The sequence below is a fragment of the Taudactylus pleione genome, unplaced genomic scaffold (assembly GCF_031769625.1).
Source record: "Taudactylus pleione unplaced genomic scaffold, aTauple2 ptg000889l, whole genome shotgun sequence".
In the NCBI taxonomy this organism is placed as follows: Eukaryota; Metazoa; Chordata; class Amphibia; order Anura; family Myobatrachidae; genus Taudactylus; species Taudactylus pleione.
The window spans coordinates 316,419-335,000 of record NW_028285290.1 but is presented as its reverse complement, the minus strand read 5'-3'; the positions used below and the strand labels follow the sequence as shown (position 1 = coordinate 335,000).

Sequence of the window (18,582 nt, the reverse complement as noted above, 5' to 3'; positions counted from 1 at the left end):
GTGGTGAAATGCAGGAGCAGGAGGCTGTTATGAGATGCAGGGGGCTGTGGCAAGATGAAATTGCTTCCGTGCGAAGCCAGGGCGGGTTGCTAATCTATATAATAAGTGAGAAAGTGTGTGTGTGTGTGTCTGTCTATTCTTTATGCACGGGAGTGACCAACCTACAGTACCAATGTCTGAAGATGCCTACAGACCACTAGACATTGATGCTGTAAGAGGATTTGCCTGTGACCACTTCGAAAATACTACTAAACCTTGGAATTTGTGCTAGTAAAACTGAATAAATCCAGCATTTGCCAAGCCGATGAGATGGATATTCTAATTTAAATCTCAAACCAAGTTGAGTGCAGACTTTGTAGTTGATTGCTCAATGTCTTGATGAGGTTTTATCTCCTCAAAAGTGAAAAGAAAAAAAAAACAGGACCATTTGTCGCAGTTTACCTGGGAATATGATGAATGTGCAGGATATAGATCCGTACTCTGCATTGGAGATCGGGGGTTTGCTGTATAATGGAGCAACTATAAAATGACTAGGCGGGATGCAATCGGGAAGCCGGCTTCCCGACTGTCATATCCCGGTGAGGGTGAAATGCCTGGCGTCTAGATGTAGACACCGCTCATTTCACCGACGTTGGGAGACTGGCGCCCGGCATCCCGATCGAAGGAATGCCGGGCGCCGCGAGCGGACAGCCGCAGGGGGGGAGGGTTAGGTTTAGCGCACCCGGGGGGGACTTAGGTTAGGCACACCCCCCCCCCCCTCCCCACGGGAGGGTTAGGTTAGGGGGAGGGAGGGTTAGGCACCCCCGGGGGGGACTTAGGGTTAGGCACCCCCCCGGGGGACTTAGGTGTAGGCAACTGGGAAGTGGGGGTTAGGGTTAGGCACCCCTAAGGAGGGTTAGGTTAGTCATTACTTACCTTACAACGATCGGGATTTCCAGCGCTGCTGAGCTGCCGCTGCCGGGATCTGTTCCAGTGTTGGGCTGCCGCTGCCTGGAGTCGAACCACTGGCCACCGATTCCTGACTAGGCAGTCTAGCTTTTGGTATGAATTGTTAACAGTCAAAATGTTGACACAGTAATTTATGTAGCGCATACATATTCTGCAGCGATTTACAGACAATATTTTGCCATTCAAATGAGTCTGTCCTAGTGGAGCTTACAATCTATGTTCCCTATCACATGTACACACATACACTCTAGTATTAATGTTTGTGGGGAGCTAATTAACCTACCAGTATATTTTTGGATTGTGGGAAGAACCTGGAGTACTCTGAGGAAACCCAACTCAAGCACAGGGAGAATATACAGACTCAACATAATTTGGCATGTGGTGGGAATCGAACCCAAGACCCCAGTCCTGTGAGTTTCTGATGTTAACCAATGCAGCAATCGTGCTGCCCTAGTAATGTGACTTAAAGCATGCTAACCTTGTTGGCATAATCATTTTAAACATGTACTGTTGACAGTGTAACTGTCGACTTTGCAAACTACCTCCCCAATATTTGTATCAAGCATATTGTCTAATCATATTTCAACCTATAGTATTTTATATTGTGGTCTTTACTTTATTACCATGGGTTACCAGGTGGGACCACAACCACCAACTCCCATAACCTTTGGGACATAAATCTGAATATCCAGATCTGTGCAAGCCAAAAAATTTTCTTTTTTTTTTTCACAGGTCTACAGATGCATATTGGGATTGTGCATATTTAGTGCTGTAAATCATAAAAATACCTTGTTTTGCTGTACTTGTGTATAACCTACAGTATTTTTCTATGCGTTACAGACTGAAAATGGTGGTCCTTTCCAAAGAGCATGGGTACGTGATCCTGACTGGTGCGGCCAGCTTTGTGATGGTGGCTCATCTGGCTATCAATGTGGGAAAAGCTCGTAAGCAGTACAAAGTAGAGGTAAGAGAGGATTTTATGTATATAGGGCCTAATTCAGAGAAGTACACAAACCTGATGGTTTACTGTACATACATCTCCGCTGGTGTGAGATCTGTGCATGCGCAGATGACGCGCACTGCATATGCAGATCTCGTTCTGCAAAATTGTGTGATTAGTGTACAGAATGAGGGCCTATGTCCCAGAAAATAAATATATCCTTACAAACATTAAAATATCTATAATTGTCTCTGGTTTTTGACATGGGCGTTTCACCTACCAAGTGCTTTTGATACATTTCACAAACTAATTGCATGTTTCATCAGAAAAAAACAATGTTCAGCCATGCTACCCTGGCTCGTCTTAGTCAAGTGGGCTCCTAGCTGCCAAGCAGTGATGTGCGGTGAGGTCAATGGCTGGGAAGGCACACATGGAGATGGGTCTTGTTGCTGGGAGCCTGTCTCAGCCCCTACTCGCTGTAATTCTCCCCTGACCACACTAAGCTTCAGTGTCCATTGATTCTCTTACCTGCATCACTGTCTTCTCTTGCTGGTGCTGGGTGAGCTCCGATCTCTAAACACTTCAGTGCACTTCCTGGTCACATGACACATCCAAGGTGTCCATCAGTGCTCAAGGCATGCCCCCCATATTCAGAGGCATGCCTCTAGTTCTCTTTCTGTGCAGCTTACTGCCCGTGGTGTGGTCCCGCCCCAAGCTCTGCAAGCAGTGTCTGACTGTATAGAAATGAGGCTGAGCTGTTGCTGCCTCATCTCTTGTCTCCGTGCAGTCCCAGGGAGCTCCACAAAGCTGGTGAGTGTTAACTATAAATATGATTACAATAAACAAAGTAGATGTTTATAAGTTATAAATATCTTCTTTCTATTGTTCTAATCATTTCTATATCAAATCTTAGGAGTATGACAGGGGTGGCTCTGCCTCCCCTGTCTACCCTGACTTCACTTCCCTGCTGTCTAGAGTCAGAAGGCATAATTTGCCACAACAGACCTAGACATTATCGTCTGTCCTCCTAATCCAGGCACCACATGCCCAACCATTCAGGAGCCTATTCGGAAGCCTAGGATTGCAGGAGGGGAACTTTTTTTTATTACCAGAATGGATCGATGTCAGTAGACCAGTTTGGCAAAGGAACCACCCGGACATCCCTGAATACTTTTTCCAATGTTTGCAAAGTTGATGTGACCCCGGTTGAGAGTGGCTTTCAGTATCCTCTTAATACAATATGTTTTTATACTTATATTTCATTTATTTTTGCCAAGGTTTTCAATAGAAGTTCCAATCAATAGATCTACAGTGGGAAGATGGGCAGTTTCTAGATGGACACCAAATGGTAGACAGTCAATAGGTAGACAGGGACTAAAGGTTGACAGGTACAACAGGTCGACATGGATGAAGATAGATATGGTCAAAAGGTCGATATTGAATTTGTCGACATAAAAATGGTTCACACTTTTTTTTTTCTTGGTAAGGGTTAGGCACTTACCAGAGGGTTATGGTTGGGACGGTTAGGATTAGGCACCCCAATCCTATTAGAATATACTACAACTATATAGGATTCACCAGTTATCCCTCACTTGGGTGGATGTTCTATGACCAACCTATATATACATATAACATTAAGATATGAACAGAGACACAAGACGCAAGTAATTTTATTTAATTCATTTTTAATTCACATTCTCAGTGTTTTCTTTATATTTCACTTCATGTAAGTTTTTTCTGATCTTAAAATCAACATTAAAAGTTATATTCAGGACTTTCTTCGGGCTTCAGCCACTCTGTGGAATACCTTACCACGCACAATACGACTTTCCTCTAGTCTCCAATCCTTCAAGCGATCCCTGAAAACTCACCTCTTCAGGCAATCTTATCAGATCCCAGAACCACGCACATAACCTTCATAGCCTCCATATGTAATTACATATGTTTCACAGTCCACACACAACCTCAAACATCGTCTTTCTTTCACATCCTCGTGACATTTGGCCGACATTCCTGTGTGAGTGGATCATGCAGCCCACCAAGAAACGGTGCATTCTGGCTGGACCAAAATGCAATATATAGCACCTATCCTTGTGTATCAATGCCTATTTCCCTATAGATTGTAAGCTTGCGAGCAGGGCCTTCCTCCCTATATATCTGTCTGTTATTACCCAGTTTTGTTCTATTAATGTTTACAAATGTAAAGAGCAACGGAATATGCTGCGCTATATAAGAAACTGTTAATAAATAATATATCTCTGAATCCGAGCCATAGTCAGGATTACAAGCTGCTGTTGCTAATTGTGTTCTAGATTATGTGAAATGACTAGAACCATTCATATTGACAAATAGCCTGTGGCTTGTATGTTTACTTTTTCCAACCATTTTATTTTCTATTGTATGGCGGTTGCCAGCTTTTTTCCAGAGCTGAACAAATATTCAGTTACTATAGTTATTGTTGTGATAACGTTTTCTGTGACATTAGACATCATGAGACAGGCTCCAAACATTGCATGTATTAATTTTGGTTAATCCAGTGCTTGAAACATTCGGATCTGGACGGAGGTGCTATGCAAAGCGCAAAATACCGGTGTTTGGTACTTTGCGCATGCTCTGGACCTGTGCTGAGCATGTGCAGTACGTGTCTGCAACGTAGGTAGCAGTATAGCATTGGGTTGGGTTCGGGATGCCGGCGCTCAGGATCCCGGTGGTTAGAATCCCGTCGCCAGCATACCGACCAGGTTAGAATGCCGACTCCCCCAGGTAAGTGCCTAACCCTCCCCCTGATGCCTAACCCAATCCTTAACCCTCCCCCTAACCCCAGTACTTTACTTTGGGTCGGGATGCCGGCGCCGGTATTCTAACAAGTGTCGGGATTCCGGCGTTGGCTATTCTGACCGCATCAGATTGACAGTCTTATGCCATTTGGGGATGGGGAGGGCGCGTGTTGCCACTATTGTGGAAGAGGGACGAGGCCAGGATCTCTGTCTGAGAACGGAGATTTCCTTGTGTCTTTGTTGTATGTATCCATGGGTCACGCAGCCTACCAATAGTGTCGCAGATGAGCTGATGCTGTGTCCTTGGATGCAACTCTGATCATTAATGAAAGTAGGAGGCATGACTCCTCCTGCTGCATCACCATATTAAAGCTATCGCTTCTGCATCCATGTGAGCAGCAGCGATAGCAACTCCGTTCACATCTGAATCAGGCCCATTGTGCGAGCCCATACATTGCCGTGTATTTACCACTGACAGCATTTACTATGGAGGATTTAGTTAATAGTCATTTCTGCTCGCACCCTCCAGAGGCGTAAGCTAAAGTGAGCGTTAACAGTAGCCTCGAGGTTGATTGCGGGTCTGTAATTCAATAGATCAGGGCAATATACCTGGGGAAAAGGCTGCGCAAATCAACCAGCGTCTTATTGAATCTGCCCATTATCTGTGTAACTAGTGTGAATAATGTTTCTTTTTTTGTGTATAATATATATTTTTTGTTTTGTTTTGTTTTTTTATATAAGTATCCAGCCATGTACAGCAATGATCCAGAAAATGGCAATATTTTCAACTGCATCCAGCGGGCACATCAAAATACGTGAGTAATTATGACAATCCACATTACATTTCAAGATTGTATTTTTACAGATGCAGTGTATGTTTTCATACTAGTAAAGGTGCTAAGTGACGATCCCCTAAAACATAGTGGAAGTGGTGGATGAACGTGTTGCACCCACATGCAAACATATTTTAGTTTCAGTGGGCAAACAGCGTGTTTTGCTCTGCAAAAGACCGTGTTCAAAGCAGCCTTGTTGCAGGAAGCCAGTCAGGGAAGGAGGAGGTGGAACCTGTTTGCGGGAAGGTGCAAGATATTGGAAATGTGGTGGGGGGGAGGGACACACACATGACCAGTCAGTGCAGTTGCAGCCTGAGTAAATGGGTGCACGCTGCCTCCAAGGCTACAGGCAAAGCACGACCGAGTCTTTAACAATGCCAGCAGAATCCAAGGGCAATGCTTCTGTGAAATTCTGAGTATAAATTCCAACAAACAATTCTAAGTGGGGACTTCACTTCAGTCAGCTGGACGTAATGTGATGTGATGTTCTGGAACAGCACATTGCATTTACTAGCATATCAAGTTTTCCCATTTTATAGAGCTATGTTTGGCGGCATATTGCCAGCATTAAATTCCTCCATAAATGAGTGAGCGTTGGAGGAAAAGTTATTCGGGGAATAATGAAATCGAAATATCAGCAGGTATATCCTATTATATCCAATGTGAAAATAATAACCATAGTTACAAATAAAACTTAATACAGAACATTGAATCTAATCAAATAAATACTGATTTATAATTCATATTGTTTGCATTCATTGTCAATCATTTAATGCACAAATTGTCTGTGATACACTTGAGATATACAGTATTGGGGGGAACTTTAGTTACATTTGTTATATTATGGATTTATCTCGGTGAGATAGTTTGTCATATGGCATTCTCCCTTCCTATTACCACCCTGCAAATTCTTAACTTTAGATTACCATATATTTTAATATTTTACTACTAAATGGTATTTTCATGATTAAATTCAGCATATATTGTGTATGCCTTGTAATTTAGTTTAGTGTTTTCTAACCACATGTTCTATATCAGTGGTTCCCAAACTTACTCGGCCCATGGCACCCATAGAGTCTCAGTTGTTTTCTGCGGCACCCCAAGGTCAAGGGGACGATTCAACTAGTGTTGAGGTTCCAATGGAACCACTAACGCTTATATAACATTAGCAAAAACAAGCCACGTTCTCTTACCATAATAATCTCTTATGTGTGCAGTGCTTAAATGAATATTGTCCCCCAAAAGTTTCCTGTTGAGATACTCCTTTGGTACATTTACATGGTGTTGGACTTTGTTCATGTGTCGGTTTGTTTACCAAGACTGGTTCTGCTTTACACATTGAGTAAAAGAGGAGAAAGGAGAGATGTGAAAAGTGAAGAAGTGGAAGGTGAGGGGGGGGGATGGGGGGCACTACCACAACTGACCTATATATGCGCAGCTGGCGGCACATCAATTTGAATTGAATTCCCCCCAAAGAGGAACACAGTAAGAGACATGGGTCAGAGATATGTGCATATATTAAGTTTGACAACAAAAGGTAACAGGTGTTTAACCTACTTTTCCATGTTCTCCTCTATCATCTTTTTCCCTAAAATCTCTATAATTTTCTGTCTCCTAAATCTCCTATTTCACCTTAGGCTCCTTTCTCGCCATTCCCACCTATTAAGCCTTGCTCCCCTCTCTGACCTCTACCCCCTTTTTGTGTTTTTCTTTAAATATATTTGATTAACTTTTGCTGAGTAGGGGAGGAGAGAGGAATTGGGATGCTGTTCCCCCACTGTCTGGGCCTGACCCTGTGCTGTGGAGGCCTGGAGGAACTAACCTCGCAGAGGAGGAGAATGGAGGGGGCGATGCCAGAGCGCAGCCTGCTCTGTGTAAATGGCTGCGAGCTGTGACTAAAGCAGCACACAGCCAGGGACGGTTCTAGGGGCGAGCCCTAGAGGGCACTGCTGAGTCCGCAGGAAAAAAAGCTGGGCTGGTTCCCGCTAGCCGCCGCAGGGAGGCTCCATTTGCCGGGCGCCCGCTGAGATTTGTTACCAGCGGGCACCCGGCTCCCCCACAGCGGCAGCCAAAAGCTGGAGGGGGGGGGGGGGGCGCAACTGGGAACTTTTGCCCTGAGCTCCACAATATCTAGTATTAATTTTAGATAGATTTTGGCTTAAAGATAGATCGCCACTAACTCTTACTGATTATTAAGAGAAAAACTGGTTCGTGTGTGTGTATATGTGTAAATCAGGCAGTCTCAGTACGTTTTTTTGGAGTCCTGTGAGTGCTGCCTGCTCTATTTTTGGTCTGTATTATCGGGGAGCTGTCAGCACCCGGGGAGGGCACCAAGGCAAGTACATATATTAAACGTGGTATATAAGTGAGTGCCGGCCTTTGGTGATATGTATATATGTGTGTGTGTGTATATATATGTATATATATATATTTAGAGTATAATTAAGTGAAGGATAAGCACATGAGGGAAGAGGACCCTACTCGTGAGAGATTACATTCTAAAGGGGAGGGGGCAGACAAACATGGGTGACACAGATGGGCTGGATACAAGGGTCACAGTAATCTAACATCTATGGAAAGGTTAGTCTAAACTTAAAAGGAAAAAAAAAACAATGAGTACAGAAAACTTGCACCAAGCCTCATGATTTGGGGGCCACAGCAAAGGACCATTTGAGAGGTAATCTTGCTGCGTGGATTGGTAAGGTATAGTTGGAGTGGATAAGCAGATTGCATGGGTAGATCAGGAGGGATGCGGGCAGCATTGGAGAACCAGGTGCAGGCACAATCCATAGGCATGATGGAAGTGTGGTGGTAGATAAAAGCAGTCCTTGATAGCAGGAATTGGTGATCTGTTAAATTATCCTTCTGTTCTCCCCCTATTTAACTCCTGAATAACTCCAGCTTTAACTTAAATGTTCTATTGACACTTTAAACTATGCATTTCAAACCTAGGCACTGATGTTGTAGCAGCCCCGGCTATGGCAGCCTAATAGTGACATGCTGATTGTCTTCCCTGAGGTGGATGGGATCTTCCCGCAAGACAATGCGACATGTCACACGGCTAGATATGTCCAACAGTGGTTGGACAAGCAAGACCAAGACTTCCAAGTACTTCCCTGGCTCCAATTCCCCAGACTTGAAACCAATTGAACATTTGTGGAACCACCTTGATCGTTGTGTTCGCTCTATTGATACTCCACCACGCGTTCTGTAGCAGCTGTAGGATGCACTGCAGTCAGCATGTCTCCAGATACCTATGCCAATCTACCAGCACCGTATTGAGTCACTCCCAGCCCATCTAGCTGCTGTCTGTGCTGCACACAGCAGTTACTCTGGCTATTAGCTGATGGTCATAATAATATGACTCGACTGTGTATATATTACTGTAGCAGGCCAGTGAACTTTTTGTCTTCTTGTTCTACTATGTAGTTACAACCATACTATGATTAATTGGCTATTTAAATAATGTGTTTATATTATTTTGCAGTTTAGAAGCATACCCTTCTTTTCTCTTCTTCCTTGCTGCTGGAGGACTTACACATCCGGTAAGAGGATACTGTTAATTCTTTAACACCCATTGGTCTAACCATAGCCATTCACAATGTTTGTGTGTTGAGGAATTTACTTGCATGAAATGTTGGCTTGTATACATCAAAACCAAAGCCTTTTATCAACAGAATTAATATTCATTACTGCTTAACCCCTTTCATGGAATTTGAGTGTTTTTGCTTATGTCATATTTGGAGATGCTACACTGGAGAATGAGCTTTAAAAATTCCATGATAGAGATTGGTTATCACTTTATTATATAAACACCACTGCAGCTCTCAATAACAGCTTGGGGGTAGGAATTGCTTTGTTCTGTTCCTGCCACCCTGCAGTATCAAATGTGCTAACTGGCAGTCATTAAATAACTGAATCATCCATCTTATGTTTGCCATTATTAATATATCCATACTGACATGGGTCCAATAGTAACTGCAGTAACATTGTTAGTTATAAAATAGTTATACCAAAATCTTAGATCTAGTGTTATAAATGGTATCCAGTCGGGATGCCAGACGTCAGTATACCGACGCCGGAATCCCGACGTCCATCAGAATGCCGACGTCAGCATCCTGAAGAGATTAAAATACCGACGTTGGCATCCCGGCCGCCGACATCCTGAAGGTAAGTATGCGGGTTACGGTTTGGGTTAGACCGGGGATAGGGGGGTCAGGTTTAGGGACCTGCCAGGGTTGGCTAGGCACCGATCGGGGAGGGTTAGGCTGCGGGGAGGGTTAGGCACTACCGGGAACAGATTAGGGTTAGTCACTGCCCGGGGAGGGATAGGTAAATCATACCGATTCCATATGAATCACCCTAACAAACTTTGCTTGTTGCATGCAGTTTAATTTCCCAAGACACGGAAAGCCTCATCTGTGTGGTCACTTGGAGCTTTCTGTAGTCTGTGCAGCACCATTTATAGTGGAAAACAAGCAGAACCCCCATAGGTATCCAGACATGCAACCTTAAACAAGCAACAAACATACCCGTTCCTGTGCTTACACCTTCATACAGTCAGGTCCATAAATATTGGGACATTGACAGAATTTTCATATTTTGACCTCTATTCACCACCACAATGGCTTTGAAATGAAACAAACAAGATGTGCTTTAACCGCAGACTTTCAGATTTAATTTGAGGGTAATTACATCCAAATCAGGTGAACGGTGTAGGAATTACAACGGTTTCTATATATGCCTCCCACTTTTTAAGGGGCCAAAAGTAATGGGACAAACTAAACAATCCTAAATCTAACTTTCACTTTTTAATACTTTGTTGCAAATCCTTTGCAGGCAATTACAGCCTGAAGTCTGGAACGCATAGACATCACCAGACGCTGGGTTTCATCCCTGGTGATGCTCTGCCAGGCCTCTACTGCAAATGTCTTCAGTTCCTGCTTGTTCTTGGGGCATTTTCCCTTCAGTTTTGTCTTCATCAAGTGAAATGCATGCTCAATTGGATTCAGGTCAGGGGATTGACTAGGCCATTGCATAACATTACAATTTTTAGCTTTAACAAACTCTTTGGTTGCTTTTGCAGTATGCTTCGGGTCATTGTCCATCTGCACTGTGAAGCGCCGTCCAATGAGTTCTAAAGCATTTGACTGAATATGAGCATATAATATTGCCTGAAACACTTCAGAATTCATTCTGCTGCTTTTGTCAGCAGTCACATCATCAATAAATACAAGGGAACCAGTTCCATTGGTAGCCATACATGCCCACGCCATGACACTACCACCACCATGCTTCACTGATTAATGATTAGGTGGTATGTTTTGGATCATGAGCAGTTCCTTCTCTTCTCTTCCCATCAGTCTGGTACAAGTTGATCTTTGTCTCATCTGTCCATAGGATGTTGTTCCAGAACTGTAATGGCTTTTTTAGATGTTTGGCAAACTCTAATCTGGTCTTCCTGTTTTTGTGGCTCACCAATGGTTTGCATCTTGTGGTGAACCCTCTATATTCACTCTTGTGAAGTCTTCTCTTGATTGTTGACTTTGACACATATACATCTACCTCCTGGAGATTGTTCTTGATTTGGCCAACTGTTGTGAAGGGGTTTTTCTTCACCAGGGAAATAATTCTTCTGTCATCCACAACAGTTGTTTTCCGTGGTCTTCCGGGTCTTTTGGTGTTGCTGAGCTCTCTGGTGCGTTCTTTCTTTTTAAGAATGTTCCAAACAGTTGATTTGGCCACACCTAATGTTTTTGCTATCTCTCTGATGGGTTTGTTTTGATTTTTCAGCCTAATGATGGCTTGCTTCACTGATAGTGACATCTCTTTGGATCTCATATTGAGAGTCGACAGCAACTGATTCCAAATGCAAATGTCACACCTAGAATCAACTCCAGACCTTTTACCTGCTTAATTGATAATGAAATAACGAGGGAATAGCCCACACCTGTCCATGAAATAGCTTTTGACTTGATAGTCCCATTACTTTTGGCCCCTTTTGGCCCATATTGAAACTGTTGTAATTCCTACACCGTTCACCCGATTTGGATGTAATTACCCTCAAATTAAATCTGAAAGTCTGCAGTTAAAGCACATCTTGTTTGTTTCATTCAAAACCGTTGTGGTGGTGAATAGAGGCCAAAATCTGAAAATTTTGTCAATGTCCCAATATTTATGGACCTGACTGTATATGGTATCTCTATATATGGGGGACTTGGGAAAATACATATTAAAATACTTTTCTGGATTTACATTTCTCTTAATAATAACCTTAGGAATAGTTATGGAAAGTGTATTTTTGCATGATTTGTCTGTTTTTGCACATTGCATCATGACCTATAAATAATAATATACCTAATTCAGAATGCTACCAGAATGTAGGCATAAATAATATATGTCCTGAGAAATAAATAACATTTGCTAGATGGGTCACAAAATAAAAAAAGTACATACCAGCCACATCAATGATACTCAAATCCATAAAAATGGTTTTGACCATACAGGCATAAACCACCTCTGCGGGATGCACTAACACTTACCGCCGGACATCGCTATTGTACAGATCACGTATGCGATCTGTACAGCAAAGGACAGCTCTTCCGATAAGAGCTGTCCTTTGCGATCTCTCCTGCACAGTGGACTTCCGGGTTTATGACCCGAGAGTCCATCTGCACATGTGGAGACTGACGCGGCAGCCACGGGGCATGCTGGGAGGGATCCGATCGGATCCCTCATAGCAGCGCGATTCGGTAGAAACCCATAGGCTTCTACAGGGTACCGACAGCAATAGCTGGCGTTACCCTCCGCATCGCAGCCCGGCGGCCAGGTGATTGATGCATACGAAAAATGCGGTAAACGGGTTTTACCGCACTTTCCGTTTAGTGCATCGCGCCCCTGGTCTTGAAGGGATTAAATATAGAGCAGTTAGCATGAGTCTTTCCATATCTGTTATTTGTGGAAGTCAGGTAAGGATATCAAATACTCCACATAACTTTTTAACTTAATTTGCTAGTAATTAATTTCTTCGAATATATTTGGAAATTGTAAAGTCTTTAAAAAAAAATGAAAAATAAATCTTCGTCCAGATATTACCTATGGTCTGAGTAAGTAGACGAGATATATAGATATATATATATATATATATATATATATATATATATATAGCATTCCAGAATTACAACAGGGGATATTCTCACAATACAGAATAAGTATTAAAGAAAATCTTATAGGGTGCGATTCAATTCTTACACAGGAATTTTAACTCCCGGGAGCTATTCAATTTATTCCTGCGACTAGCATCGAGGTTGTGTTTATTGCAGATTTCTGCTTGCACCCTCCTTAGGTGGAAAGCCATGCTAAGTAGGGCTTAGAAGCAGGGGTGGGCAATAAGCGGCCCTCCAGCTGTGGTTGAACTACAAATCCCAGAATGCCTTGCTATAAATTTAGCATGGCCAAATGGCAAAACTGTGACAGAGCATGCTGGAATGTGTAGTTCTACACAGCTGGGGGGCTGCTTATGGCCCACCCATAGCTTAGAGGCTGGTCTCAAGTACCTGGCGCACTATAACTGTATCTCATCCAACACTGAGCATGGGAGAAGCTGTTTATTGCGGCTAAACTCATGCATTCTTGCGCAAAATAGGGGCTGTTTGGGGCAATTAATTGAATAGCTCCCAGGCGCTTAGCCCAGGAGATAAATCATTTTTTCCTTTCATTTTATCACTTTTTTTTCTCGTTTTTTTGCACACAATTCAATTAAAGCCTGTTTTTCTTGTGCGAAAACTTATCGGCATTCGCACAAAGACATAGGCCTGTGAACATATCACAGATTCTATGTGTTTTCGATGGTGCTATCGTGACAATGGGCTATTCATCGTAGATTTTTTTTCTCACAGCTGGCAGAGGTCCTGAAAAAATTCCACAATAATAGCTGCCGGCAGCCACGCTTCGGAGCTAATTGAATAGGCACGGGGGAACAATTATTCTGCTGTTAATATAAATAAATATATATAATATATTATATATTTTTTTTGGAGTATATTTCCAGTATAAGCAGTGTTTCTAGAACAAGATTTAATTCACCTTATACATTACCATTTTGCCATCTGTCTAGCGTGCTACTAGTGCACTGGGAGTTGTCTGGATCATTGGCAGAGAGCTGTATGCTTCTGGATACTATTCAGGGGGTGAGTACAATTGTACATATAGTTTAGATAGATTCTCTATTTATTACAAAGTTTCTTCCATGCTTTGAAGGAGAACTATACATTTTAGTTTTTTTAATTTTTTTATTTCTTTAACTGATGTTCATGCCCTGAATGATAGACAATGCGCGCTCCCGCTGGCCGTTAATGATATTCCCAGTTGGCTGTACATGCAGCCAAATCTGGGGATATCGTTAATGGTGCCATGCTGCCGAATGCTCCATATATAGAGTAAAGCAGTGACCAGAAGCACTCACTTTACCAGAACAAAAAATAAATTGTGTTAAGCTGGGTACACACTATACGATGTATGTACCCAGTGATGGAAGGATGCGTTGTAACAATTTGCGCCTTACATCCTGCACGATCTGGTCTACGACGTCGCAATATATCGTTTACATGCTGCATGTAGCAGCATGGCGTCATTTGTTACATTGTCCCATCTGCTGTGCAGAACAGCAGATGGGACGATGTGATGAACTAAGGAACAAGCTTACAAACTGCGTGATCCGTGCGATATATCATTCAGATCCGCAACAGAATGATATATTGTGCGAGGGATCGTATAGACTATAGTGTGTACCCAGCTTTAGTTTACAGTAGTGATAATATAAGCAAAGAAAAATAAGTTTGAAGTCAAGAAGCGAACAATTTGATCTGTTCAGTTATAATAATTATATTTTTGTATTCAGCAACCTGCTATTACTTATTCAGTGTCACAAGTACTGTCCTTGCCTTTTGTTTTACATAGTGTTTTCTTTAAGTCAGCTGTGTGACTGTAGACTTGAGTGTCCTCTCTAGTGTTATGTGTAATTGTATATCTGTGTACAAGTGTCATTTGTTTTGCTGTATTACCATAAACATAAATTGACAATGTGCCCTTTTCATATCTACTATAGATCCAAAAAAACGTTCCAGAGGTGCCATTGGCTCCTTAGCTCTACTCGCTCTCTTTGGTACTACTGTATGCTCTGCTTTCAAACTACTCGGCTGGACTAGCAACCCAAAGACATGGTGTTGAATTAACAGAAGCAGCAGAAGCTGGGACCATATGTGTTCATTTAAGGAGGCCAATTAAATTCATGCTAATCCCTGCCTGATCTCTTTGCACTATGTGAGAGGGTTGGTTAGGGCCTATGTATCTTTAAAATAGGATACCTTCATCTAATCGCCTTGTATTTTCTAAATAAAACTTGTAAAGCAGTAAATTGCCAGAATTTTGTGCTGTTTTTGTCATGATAATCTGCATCAACCATTGGGTAATCTGCTTTTAGCAATTTATTGCCTGATTCAGTTGGTGCAAAAATGCAGAAGTCTGGCAGCACCAGGTAACCGCACAGATGGTATAAAAAGAACATTATCTTATGCCAGTCACAGCTCATTTGGTAATGTACTACGATCTCTTCTACATTTAGGTATGTCATTCTAAAAAAAATTAAGAGAAATTGCTTTGACCGCCCACTAAACCCACTAGCCCAAGTGATATAACATTATTGTTCAGATAGGCTGGTCCCATACATCCACTTTCCCAGGCAACTGAACTACTGTTTGTGTAGAATATTTTTTTTTAATCAAGTATTATTTAAGTCGAGTACACATACAACTGACTTGGGCATATAATGATAAGTTTGGTAGTACGGCTTTATACAAATACAACCCCAGTTGCCAGATTGGGTCAGCTCATGGGGCCTGATTCAGCTGTGGGTGCAATTGCCAGTATGTACGCAGATCGGCCGATTGTTCAGCACTGCGCATGGACCACACTGCATGTACAATCGCACTGCGATCACGCACATAGGAATCCATCGCAGAGTGAGTGATGGCGTAAGCGTTTGGGGGTGGTGACGGGGGAGTGGTTGGAGAAACGCAGGCGTGTCTGTCCGTTTGAACGCCGTTGCATGGGCGCGCATAAATTAGCAACTGCGAGTGCACACGCAGCTTGAGGACTCACTGCGTGTGATGAGACTTACAGTTTCTGCAACTGGTCAGACCTGCTGTAATTGTGTGTGACGGGCCGAAGTGCTCCGATGGCAGAGCCGTAACCAGACTTTTTGGTGCCCTGTGCCAGAGATAGCATTGGCGCCCCCCCCCCCCCCCCCCATTTTTTTAAATAGGGAAATAAGATGGTTCACCTGAAAAAGGGCCATGGCCTCATGGGGGAAGAGATAGGGGAGGCCAGGAGATGCTGGTGATAAAAGAAGAGGAAGCTAAAAGTTAGTGATGAAAAAAAGGAAATTTGACAGGCCTGAACAGCGCCCCCCCGCCCTGCGTCGCACTCCCCAAGTTACGGCCCTGTGTGATGGTACCGATGTATACTCAGGCTGAGCTGTGGCAGGCATTCGCATACTTTCGCAGCTGCATTGCGTGCGATTTCGCAATTGCGATCCATACTGTATCAGTGTATGAAGGGACCTGTGCAGCACACCTCGGGTTCAGGATGTAACTAATGACTGCAGCTCCCAGATGTACAGGGGCCACTGCTGATCTATTTGGGAGCTGCAATGCACTAATGTCATAATGGCACTCTCCTTTCCTGGTTGTCGGCGCTAAGGGAATTACTGCATTTTGACAATGGTGAGTAACTGGGTGGCTGCCGCAGTAGTAGTAGTACATGGGAGGTATCCATGACTAGTTGGGGTGTTTACTTCAGTTTCCTATACATGCTTTCATGAGGTTGTACAATAATACTGGACAGATTCAAAGTAGGAACTGGCCAGTTGTGTGAAAAGATTCTTTGAATAATTCAGTAAATCAAGGAGCACAAGTAATAACAGTCAATAAATGAATTAGGGGTCTATTTACTAAGCAGTGTTAGGAGACAGAGTGAAAAGTGATAAGGTGCCAGCCAATCAGCTCCCAACTGCCATCTCACAGGCTGTGTTTGAAAAATGACAGTTGGGAGCTGATTGGCTGGTACCTTATCACTTTCTCTCTGTCTCCTAACACTGCTTAGTAAATAGACCCCTGTGACTGTTATAAACCACTGACCTAAAAATTCAAATATTTGTAGCCCTATTTATATAGGCTGGTACATGTTAGGACTTATGGCTCCTTTATACATAGGAACCCTAAATACTTATGATATATGAGAATGCTTATGTATTAATACATACTATGAAAATGTAATTTATTATTATGGTATTGTAAATATTGCTCAGATTGTGAGGGGTTGGGTAAAGCCAAAGCAGGGGCAGTGTATGATTGTTTATTCATGCAGGGCTGAAGAGAGACAGGGAGCGCGAGGGGTAGAAGCTGCTGGAAGCTGCGCGAGGAGGAGAGGGAGCTCGCGCTGTGAGCGGGAAGGGAGAGAGGTCGCGCGGCGCTAGTTAGCTATATAAGTGCTGCGCTAGCGCCCAGGGCCAGACTGCTGTTCCCCCCCCCTCCAGAGACCGCATTGCACTGACCTGCTGGAGTCAGCGTCCTGGTCAGCGATTAGTGGGGCCAGTGAGGGGCGCCTGTGTTGGAGCTGAGCACCGCCGCTACTTCCGCTGGTGGCGGGCGGGTGAAGTCCGGCTCCGGAAGACAGGGGAGGGTCAGTGGGACCTCCTGTTGAAGCTGGCCGCGCAGGGAAGCGGTCATAGCGTTCCACAGGCCTGTGGTAAGAGACAGAAACTAAAGATACTAATATTTAATAAGAAGACCACAGTAAATAGTAAATTAGACACTCAAAAAATTAATAAAAATACATATAGGATAGGAAATGCTAAAATGACATAATAATGGGATAATGAAAATAAAAATTAAAAATAAAGAATAAAAATATATATATAAATAAATTAGAGAATTGCTTCAACTAAGACAATAAAAAATGAATAGGAAAATAAAAGCAATACTTGTTGTAATTGCATACAATCTGCACCAAGCAGAGAATAATAAACCTGCAAGATAAATTGTAAAAATGTAGCAACAATGGCAGTGTATAGTGGCTTGCATATAAACAATCACAAATAACATTAAAGGTGTTGATGTTTACATAGCTCTTAGATGGTCCGTGTAGACATATATATATTAATGTCTCTCACACATCTGAGACTGTAGGAGAATGTTAATTAGTACACCATAATAAAGGTATTCCAGCCTATGTGGCACAACGGATTTTTAGGGGGACTGTTGATGTCCAGTGATATTCTGAAAAAAAGTTAGAATATAGATTGAGCCCTTAGGAGCTGGGCTTATAGATTGTATTCTTGGTAATTGTTGGGAGGGTCCAGATTCCTCCACCTCTATGACGGCTGCTTTATACTAATTAATCCCCTGGTCCTCTACACACTCCCTACATTTATCCTGGTCCACTGAGGTGGTTATAGTCCAGCGCCTATTTTTTGTCTGTGGGTAAGAGACAGGCCAGCAACCAATCAGAGCCGGGGGCGGGGCTTTGGAGTGTCTGTCAGCAGCAGCAGTATTGAGACACCGCTGCTCAGTGAGAGGCCAATGTTAAAACAGCGGCACTGAAGCGATTATGTGAGTAGAACCTCACTGCACACTCACTCCACTATAAATATAGCAGTACAGAGGAACTATTAACCTTGTGGATAAACCAAGGCAAGGCACATTTATTATTCTCCCATTCAAGCTATTGCAACCTAAATTAGGAGTTAACAGAGGAAAAGCATTTACATAGGATAAGTACTATTACGGACTGAGATAAGCTGGATAGTGACAGCACAAGGAAGGAACTATAAGAGAGTGAATAGCTGATTCAAATATTTTTCCCTGCGACTGCAGCTATTTAATTATATATCAATTCCATCAGCCTTGTAACAGGGGAATGCCCTTATCAGTATTCAGCATAATACCTTTACAGCCTGTACATATTGAGGTACTCAAATAGCATATAGCCAGCTGCTTTGGCTCTATACCACAAACCACAGGAGGGA

At 42.8% G+C, this 18,582-nt stretch overlaps 1 protein-coding gene across 3 annotated transcripts in view; it reads left to right on the top strand.

Moving 5' to 3' along the window:
• MGST3 (microsomal glutathione S-transferase 3) overlaps window positions 1-14,913 on the top strand; it is a 28,724-nt gene extending 13,811 nt beyond the window's left edge. For all 3 annotated transcript variants that reach the window (XM_088459046.1, XM_088459048.1, XM_088459047.1), the window contains exons 2-6: window positions 1,789-1,912; window positions 5,407-5,480; window positions 8,986-9,043; window positions 13,615-13,687; window positions 14,605-14,913. In XM_088459046.1, the coding sequence (XP_088315172.1) occupies window positions 1,789-1,912; window positions 5,407-5,480; window positions 8,986-9,043; window positions 13,615-13,687; window positions 14,605-14,726 (451 nt within the window). In that variant the 3' untranslated portion in view covers window positions 14,727-14,913. The remainder of the gene's footprint in view (window positions 1-1,788; window positions 1,913-5,406; window positions 5,481-8,985; window positions 9,044-13,614; window positions 13,688-14,604) is intronic.
• Window positions 14,914-18,582: the final 3,669 nt, after the last annotated feature.